The sequence below is a fragment of the Ovis canadensis genome, chromosome 1, assembly GCF_042477335.2.
Source record: "Ovis canadensis isolate MfBH-ARS-UI-01 breed Bighorn chromosome 1, ARS-UI_OviCan_v2, whole genome shotgun sequence".
NCBI lineage: Eukaryota > Metazoa > Chordata > Mammalia > Artiodactyla > Bovidae > Ovis > Ovis canadensis.
In genome coordinates, this window is record NC_091245.1 from 175,432,147 (window position 1) to 175,442,122 (window position 9,976).

The window sequence follows — 9,976 nt, forward strand, 5'->3', positions numbered from 1 at the left end:
TCTTCAGTGGCACTGGCCACATTTCATATGTGGTTAGAGGCTACGTTTTTGGAATTCAGACTGAAATGTTGACATTGGATATGCTACATTATGGGGAACTTTGTGTGAATCTGGCTGCCTGGGACCTTAACTGTGACATGCAGGCTCTTTGTTGTGGTTTGTAGACCTAGTTTTGCCTGGAGGCAAGGCACGTGGGATCCTAGTTTCCCAACCAGGAATCAAACCCATATCCCCTGAATTGAAAGGCAGACTCGCGACCACTGAGCTTCCCTGGTGGCTCAGCTGGTGAAGAATCCACCTGCAATGTGGGAGACCTGGGTTCAGTCCCTGGGTTGGGAAGATCCCATGGAGAAGGAAATGGCTACCCACTCCAGTATTCTGGCCTGGAGAATTCCATGGACTGTATTCTCTATGGGGCCGCAAAAAGTCGGACACAACTGAGTGACTTTCACTTTCACTTTGTGTGAATTGGCCTACTACTCAGCAAATTCAAAACTAAATCTTAATCATGTTGAAAGAAATGTAAATTGTGGAACCTTATCTAATTTCTCGGCCTCTCTTTAATATTATTGAATCACACACATACTGAGTTTTTCTCTACAAATTTAACTACAAAAAGAGAAGTAATATGAAAATCAGGTATTGGTTCCAGCAATAAATCCCCTGCACAATTTCACTTCCCCTTGCTGGACTTAGGGATGATTCTACCACTGTACAACATCTACCAGTAAAGCCTGAAGGTGTGAAGAGTGTGAAATACAGACATTTTGCTGTTTACAAAATGGATGGATTTGTGATTACTCAGGCAACAGAACTTTCTCACATATTTAAGAAGTCTTGCATGACCCAAAGGAATAGAACTAATGAACTGTCTAAAACTCAGCTGTGCTTTTCAGCTTGTTCATACAAATTGGACAAGCCCTTTACAGTTGGAAGCCATACCTCTGGTGGGTGCTAGTGATTGCAATATTTTGAATGCATCACAACCGGACTTGAATTCTTACACGCTGATTATGAGAAGTCATGTCCTAAGTACTAGCAATGCAACACATACATGAACATGGCTGCCATTTGATGTTGCTTGGAAAAATGATAACATGTCATAACAAATGCTCCTTTCCTTTCTCTGAATAAATGTATCACCCAAACCATCATCCTCATTTAGTCATTGTTGTTGTTCAGTTGCTAAGTTATATCTGATTCTTTTGCGAACCCATGGACTATAGCCCATCAGGTGCAGCTTAAAGAACTAAATTAAATATTTTTTTAAAAATGAAATATCTTAAATACTAATCTAGGACTAGAAAAGTGGTTCCCAAAGGGGGTCCATAGGATCCTGGAGGTTCCCGAGATTTCTTCAGGGGTTATGTGTGGTTGGAGCTAGTATCATGATTATATCAAGAGGCTATTTACCTTTTTCACGGGGTTGATGTTTTCACTGACAGTGGATATAACTCTGGTTGCCTCAACACAAAGCAAGAGAGTGGCATCAAGCTGTAGTAATAGTCACTATAATCTTCACCACCACACACCTGCAGTTTAAAAAAAAAAAAAAAAGAGGAGGAAAAGAAAGAAAAGTCATTTTCACCCACAAATCTTATAAAATCCTGACCCTTCAGGGCATGTCTTTTTAACCTATGAGACAAAATGCGAAGGATACATGAAATGCTTCTGCTACATACGGAAGGAAGTACAATGGTCGTCTTGAGGAAAAGCATTGGTGCAATTGAGTTTCAAGCTGAATTAGCCACTTTTTTCACAGAGTAGCAGTTTTATTTGAAAGAACAAGTGACAAACTATGGTTACTCAGACTTGAGTATCTGGCAGGTATTTTCTCAGAAATAAAGAGAAACTGTCCTTCAAAGCAAACAACCAATACTATTTCTTGCTAATGATAAAATCAGAACTTTCAAACAAAAATTTTGGAAAACCAGTATCCTAACAGGGCTTCCCTGGTGGCTCAGAATGTAAAGAATCTGCCTGCAATGCAAGAGACCGGGGTTCAGTCCCTGGGTTGGGAAGATCCCCTGGAGAAGGAAATGGACAACTCCAGTATTCTTACCTAGAGAATTACATGGACAGAGGAGCCTGGTGGGATACAGTTCATGGGGTTGCAAAGAGTTGGGCACTCCTAAGTGACTACTACTACTAATAGTATCCCGACATGCAAAATGTTTCCTGATGAAAAACAGTGATAAAATTAAGGAAGATGATATTTTTGACATTGCGTGAAGAAATGAGTCAACAGGTGGAAGAACTGCATAATTCAGTGAACCAACAGTCTCCAAAATGACCAGTGTATAACATACTCATCACGTAATGAGCAAAAGGTCCATTTGGTAGACCAGTAAGTTTTAATGCCACAGAAGTGAAAAGTCTATAGATATGAATTTTTATTCCACAGTGCAACTAACTTTTTAAAAATTACTACTTGAAGAATTCTGGAGTAGTAATAAGCAATATCCATAATAATCTGAAAAGCTACTTAAATACGTTTCCCGTTTCCAACTACATATCTCTTTGAAGCCAGATTTTCTTCATCTATTTTAAACTATATACACTGTATCACAATAGATGGACTGCCTAAGCAAATGTGAAAATCCAGTTGCTTAGATGCAGCTAAATAGTAAATCCAGGTTGATATTAAAGAGCTTTACAAAATATAAAACATTTTTCTCAATTTTTTTGGTTTTGGAAATTTTTTCTATTTTTCGTTAAAAGTATGTCAATTATGTTAATATGTAATGGGTTGATTATTATTATAAGCTAAGTAACCAATATTTTAAACATTTTTCCAATTTTAATTTCTAATATTGATACAATGAGTATTAACAGGTAAAACCCACATAAGCAAAGTTTGGGGGAGTGGGGGCAGTCCCAAAGCTAAAATATTTGAGAATTGTTGAACTAGAGAAAAGGGAGCAATCAGGAGGAGCTAAGGATCACGGCTCTATGTGATCAGTTATCACATCATATCCAAACATACTCTTCCCCAGAAATCTATTAAGGCCCCAGATGAATGGTGTATTTTAAATATAACCAATTTGCACTAGTTTCTTTACATACCAATGCATTATACTTGTGGAAATGCAACATAAAATCCCCAAAGCAGCAAAACTCCTTCATAATCAGAGACTTACTATTAAGTGGCAAAAATAATAACTAACACAAGATAACTAGCTGAGATTAACTGATAACTAATATGAGATTTTACCATGTATCAGTGGTTCAATTTCATGTTCAGAGTCTCCTTTTTGATATTTATTATCATTTACAACCCTCCATGAACCTTTAATGAATAATTAAATATATTATCTAGCAAACAAACTACACTTATTGAGTAACAGTTAATTCATTTTCCTCTTTTAGATTGAAAAATAAATAGAAAGTTTATTTGGATACAGCCATGGAAATTTACATGGACACAATTCTGTATCCATGTAAGTCAGGTAAAGCAAAAACAGTGGAGTTTTAGGTACTCTACCTACAATAATCATGAAATTTGTTTATATTTTAAAATTTTGAAATTTTAACATAGGTTGTTGATTCCTCCCCATACATTATTACCTCCATAAATGATTTGGAGGTTGAGATCTTATGTGGCACATGGGTGTTTTTGTTTTTAATTTAGTTTTGAGTCACTCAAATAGTGATAGCAATGAGTTTGCCCATTTTTGCTCAGTCACCAGATAATCTGATAAAGAGTTTGTGTCCATTATTGGGATTCAATACAGTTTTACGGCTTGCAGCAAGATGGTATTAAAAAGCCTGAAATTTAGAATCAGAAAGTAGCTTTCTAGTTGATAGCTTTGTGAATTCAGGCAAATAGTTTAGGCTCTTTGAGTTTCCTTATATGTGGAATGGAAATAATGACATCGGTCTCATACAGCTGTTGTGTAGCACACAAAATGATAGTCATCATTATAAAGGAAATAAGTCAAGTTGTGTTACAGTTCAAAACACTGTTTTAAAAGTTGATATTATCGATATTTCATACTATTGATAATTCATGGCAAAAAAATTTTTTTTAAGAAATCTTTTGTAGTTGGCCCTTGGTGTAATTTTTGTCACTTTAAAACATAGAATAAAACATGTTTCCATGCTCAGTGTGCAATTGTTTACTACACATATTTGAAGGTAAAGTGTTGGTACTGGAAACTTTTTAATTGCTCAGATTTAGCCTCAGACACAAAGAACTGTCCATTTTCTCAGAGCCCACGATGAGCCAGATCCCCTGGTTCAACAGCTATAGTATTGACTCTCCACAGGAGCACCTGGGCCTCTGGTTTGTCTTAGGATTTTGAACCCAGTTTGGAAATTCCCTACCCGAATTTACTTTCTCTTCCCCACTTGGACAAGTCTGTCCTTTTCTTCTCAGTTTCTCATCATCCTTCTCAAATACAAATTTAACACCGTCCTACAAATTTTATAGTACCTTAATTAATATTCATCATTATTTGGGGAAGATTCTATATTTTAACATGATATGGACTTTCCACATTAAAGAAATTTCTGACAATGAAGTGTGCTGTTGAAATTCTTCCCTTCTTTAGTAGTTATGGTTGCATTTCCACAAACTATTACAGTGTTGGTAAAACATTAAGATACCACCGATATGTTTAGTCCATAATTACAATACAATTAACCTCTTAGCCCCATGTTGTGATAATGTCTACAATTAAAAACTAATTTTCCCCTACCTTGCAAAAGTATTTTAGGAATTAGTTTTTAATTGTGCATGAGATTTATAGAGTAAGGGCATAACCTTGCTACAATTATTGAATACATCCTTTTTCATTCGGAAAACCCGGAAGCTATCACTTGTCAAAAGCTATTTAGAGATGACTGTAATAGCCAGGCTTCCATTGTTTTTCACCGTCTTCTAATTTTTCTTTTCTTCCCCAACAACTTACTGCTCTACAAAAAGTATCAGATTTTTTAATTGCTCATTTCTGTGGGAATATTGCCTTGAAGACGATATATATCGCCTCTCTGACAATTCCGAAAACTCAAGAGCTGGAGTTACGGAGCGAGGTAGGTTTTCAGGAAAATCCGGCCGGTAGCGAATCCCGCTGGGTCCGGACCAATCCTCGCCGCCACAGCTCCCGGCTCTCGGAACAGGGTGCCTCGGCGCACGCCTCGCCACGCTCGCACACACACACCCTGGCCGAACCCGCAGAGCCCACCTGGTTTCCCTTGCTAGACGCCTCGGAACCTTTTCCACACTAATCTGACGATTCTGTGGCTAAACAGTAGCTCCCAGCTTCCGAGAGAAACCCTTTTAAAATTCAAAATAACTGAGCAGAGCCTACCACTGCCACCATTCAGCCCGTGGTAACCGTACTTTCTAATTCTCTGTTTAGTGAGAGAACTTTAAAAAAGACCGAAAGCTTCAATCGATTCTGTAACACTTTCCAACGTGTGTATATCGTGTTAACCATAACGTATTATGGTTAACGTATTTATTTGTTTTGTCCGATAAGTTTACAGGCACTGCATGGGGGCACTGATGGCTTCGCCCACTCGCTGCACAGGGAAGCCCTCAGGGGCCCCTGGAGGCGCCCAGGACCCCAGACCCCGGAGCTGTAGAGACGAACGAACTGGCGGTAGGTCCCCCTTTCCACCCCACATGTTCAATTAAACTGGATTCCCAGAGACAACAGGACGCCCTTCCTGCAAGCGGCAGGGGTATCGCAGGGCATCTGCCGCCCCCTGTCGGTGACCAGGAGCAAAATAACCCGAGCCTGGTTAGAATCAACTAGAAGGGCCTCTTGAATAAAGAATATTCCATGACTACGCAGTAGCAGTAGCAAGAGGACTCTCAGGGAGCTTGCCTTTCGCAGACACTCCCCTCCGACTGCGGCGTTTTAATGCAGGTGTTAGCAAGTGAGGGAGCGGATGTTGGGTTGTCGAGAGGAGTGTCGCTGCTTCTGTGAAGGCTGGGGAGGAGCAGGAGTGGGGGGCGCGAGCAAGATATATTCAAGGTTCAGTTTATGCTTTCCACCTTTCACTAGCCCATCTCATCCTTATGAAAAGCATTTGCCCTCAGCCGGGATAGGGTCGTTCGTTAGAGCAGTGTGCGTTCCCAAACACCCGTCTCCTCATGTAACATCTTGAGCAGAGTCCAGTGACCTCTGCTGCAGAGGTGACAAAAGCTACCCTACCCAGAAGCTGCCTCAGTTGTGTCCAGGAATGGCCTCCCTATAGCATGCTAAATTCTCTGCTGGGGATGCTGCTTATTCGGTAGGAATATGAATATGCTTCAGAAAAATAAAACATTGAGAAGAAAGCTCTCAGTGACCCCAGGCTAATTTTCTCCTAGGTCTGAACGTGTAAAATTTGTCACCCCTTGGACACAGTTGAGAGACTGCTAGCAGCGGGGAGTGGGAAGGGAGGAGGTTATTGTTACACAGTCAAGATAGTCCTAACTTTATTTTCATTTTGTTCCACCCCATTACCGCTTCCCTACACAAACCACACATTCACACACTGTAGTACCAAGTTGTTCACTCGTGTGCATATTTTGCCTTGGCCCTTTGGGAAGAAGGCAAGAGAGGAACGAAGGTGAGTGGGGTAAAGGAGGGGGAGCGGGAGGGAGGGAAGGAGGAGGAGAATCGTCTTCCACAGCCGACTTTAAGCGGGAAGACACTCCCGGCGGAGGGTGTAGAGGACGACAACCGCAAGTCCCACTACAGGCTCACAGCGCTGGTACTGGCGCTCCCCCCGCCCCCAGCCGCCGGTGGCAGCAGGAAATCCAGGATCCAGCTGGTCCCCTCCGAGGTCCCCACCCGTTCGCGCTGGGGGTCTGGCCCTCCAGAGTCACTGCGAGTGTGAGAGAGGAAGGAAGCTCCGCTACCGCCGTTCTCCCTCCCATTGCGCCCGGGCGGCAGCCGCCGGTCATAACCCTGCTAAGTCCCCGCTCCCGAGAGGCCGCAGGTGCCGAGTGGCCCATCCCCGGCGGGAGCTAAACGTGGGGCCAGCGGAGCCCTCCGGCGTCCAGTTCCGGGAGGGTCTCCGGCGCGTGGCGGGGGTCCCCGGGTCCGGACGCTCTCCCTTCCCGCGGCCTGTGGGCGCGGCGCGCGGGGCGCGGTAGCAGCTCCCAGCAGCAAGCGGAAGGCGCGGCGCAGCCACGGTCGTGGCTGCCGCCGGGTCTCGGGCGGAAGCGCGGGCTCGGGAAGGGAGGGGCTGCCGCTCCCCGCGAGGCCCAGGGCTCGCGGCGTCCGTCGGTGCAGGCTAGGTCCCAGGCTCCGCTGCGCTCGCCAGGCAAGGATGGCGAGCCCCGTGCCCGCGCGGGCCCGTCCGGCTGTGTTTCTTTCACTTGCACACACCGAGCCCCCACCAGCCGCGCATGCCACAGCTCCGAGGCTGTCGGCTCCCGCGTCTGCCACCTCCAGGACCCAAAGCCGCCAACCCCAGCCTCCCGACAAGCCGTGACTTCCCGGATAGGGCCATGCTTTTCTTCCAGGACAATCACGACTCCTCCCCTCCCGGCGATCTTTCTAGGAGGCCACCACCTCCAGAGATTCCGAGGCGATTTCCTCTCTGCTGGTACTAAGCTGGTAACGCCTCTCACTAAAAACACCGGGGAGAATGAGAAGCTGAGTATTAAGCGAGGGGCCACCACCACTTGGAAAAAAGAAAAAAAAATACACAGTTCGATGTACGTGGAATGTTTTGATCAGTAGATTAACGGGTGATAGAAGTTCGCTATTTTTGATAACTCTGATTTTCAAGCTTTATTGTTACATTACAAGCTTTAAAAGTTACATTGCCCTGTTTTCTGCTCGCTCAACAATACAGAAAATGGAATCTTGCCTTTGTTGTTGTTGTTGTTATGATTCAAAGTCAATTGTAGTAACAGAATTTCACGGCAACTTGTGAGGTAAAATGGAGATGAACACCTAGGTGAGAGTCATTGTATTATGCAGTGGCAGGCTGGATCCAGCCGACAAAGTCCATGAGACTCATTCTCTGCCTCTCTCAGTTCACCCACTTTAGTGGGACTTTTATCATTTAATTATTTTTTTAGTTACCATGAGGCTCTGAGTCGTCTAAGAGTAAAAATAAGGCAAATTGAGCACAACACTTACAATTCCCTCAAACTGTCTTTACCTTTTTGGTGGAAGTAATTCCTGGGGCTAGTAAAGAAGTTTCAGATCTGAGGTCAAAAAATGTTGCTTAAAAAAAAAAAACCTTTAGTTATATTTCTTTTATTTATTCAACAGATGTTTCATGGAGCACTCCCCACATACATACTGTGGGCTATACAAATGATAACATCTGTTGAATGCTTAGTATAAGCAGATAATATAATTGATGTTTTAAAAGCATTGTACCACTTTACCTTTCAAGGAACAATATGGAGGTTACTGTTGTTATTATCATCCCTGGAGAAAAATTAGATACTGCAGGCTTTAAATAACTTGCTCAAGGTCACCTAGTCAGTAAGTGGCATGGCAGGAGGTTAAGCTCAGTCCCATGCAGGTTCTATAGGCTCAATCAGTACATTATAACTGCCAGTTAGATCTGGGAATCTGTGTATTTTGGAACTATCTCAGGTGAATCTGATACAAAGTAGTTAAAAGCTTAAACTTGAGAAAAGTTTGATATAATAGTACTCCCTTTTTTTCCTGATAAGAAAACAGACCCAAAGAAGTGATGTGTCTGAAGACACTGAGGTTAATTAATTGCAGAAAGAGATTCAGAGAACCACCTCCTAGTTCTTTCCCCAATGTTCCTTTCTACCATCCAGACCATATCAGTTCAGTCAAAAAAGAGTCAGAGAATGTAAATAATTCAACAATTACAATAAATGTACAGTCAAATCTTGATTATCCTGAGCTTCCTCTTCTAATTACTTCCCTTCTGGATATTTTACTGTTGTAGTTTCTCTCCCAGAGGGAGTGAGAAACTGAGTGAAACTCAATTTCCTTTTTGCTAATCTTAATTGATAAGAACTCTTACTAAAAAGGAAAAAGAAAAGCCAGAGAAGTTTCACAGCCTAGAACAAGTTCCTAAAAGAAGACTTGCAGATGGTTCCTGGATTTTGCTTTTCCATGCTACCAGAAACTCCCACTGCTGCAACGGGAGGCATGAAGTGGGGGGAAGCAATGGGGATGCCTCATCTAATGCAGCCCTTCCTCCACGCTTCCTCTTCCTATGACCCCATGTTCACCCAATGCTGGTCATTGAGAAATAAGAAAAAGGAATGGAAATAACAGAGGAAGTGAAATTTCTGCTTTTGTTTTGGAGAGTGGAAGTGTTATAGTACGAAAAAGAAATAACTAGGTCACTATTCCTCCATCCTCAATCTAAAGCACTCAGCATAGACAGTCATACATTATCATTAAACAAATAAACTTAGTTAGCTTATAACATCCTGACTTCTATTTTATTTTTAATCTCTTCTTTTTAACCTACTCTCAGGTTATAGGGATGCTGAGAGGCTGTGCAAGAGCCATGGGTACTGCTGCCTTTTCTCAACAACTCTGACCACCTTTACTTAAAATCATTCGCTGATTCCTCATGAACTCAATGGAATAAAATCTGACTCTAACACGGCAAACAATGTTATACAACTAGCCCCTGACTACTTCTCACCACCCTCACCTCTGCCTCTCACTGAAACTTTGAGCACTACTAAACTAGCTGCGGTCTTCTGGAAACACAATGCTGTCACCTGCCTTTGTGTTCTTACGTTATGCCCATCCTCTCCCTGGAATTCTTTCCCCATGTTGTCCTTTTGGTAAACACCTATTTATTGCCCCAAACGCTGCTCAGACAGTGCCACACCTATGAGGTCTTTCCTGACTGTTTCATCTGCCCAAAGCAGTAATCTCTTGCTCATGTGGGAAGCTACTTCTGTTCTTTTTATATTCTCTGTGATGGCTCTTAGTCTGTGTAATGATTTCCCCTCCACCCCATATCCTTCTCTTTTATTAGACTGGAACTTCTTGAGAATCTGTCTATTTCAGTT

At 42.5% G+C, this 9,976-nt stretch overlaps 1 protein-coding gene across 1 annotated transcript; it reads left to right on the forward strand.

Moving 5' to 3' along the window:
* Positions 1–4,910: 4,910 nt before the first annotated feature.
* On the forward strand, positions 4,911–7,815 carry LOC138419746 (myocyte-specific enhancer factor 2B-like). The gene is made up of 3 exons (XM_069552686.1): positions 4,911–5,034; positions 5,484–5,606; positions 6,496–7,815. Exons 2-3 carry the CDS (start codon positions 5,498–5,500, stop codon positions 6,966–6,968), a joined length of 582 nt encoding a protein of 193 aa, XP_069408787.1. The 5' UTR covers positions 4,911–5,034; positions 5,484–5,497; the 3' UTR covers positions 6,969–7,815.
* The last annotated feature ends 2,161 nt before the right edge of the window (positions 7,816–9,976 follow it).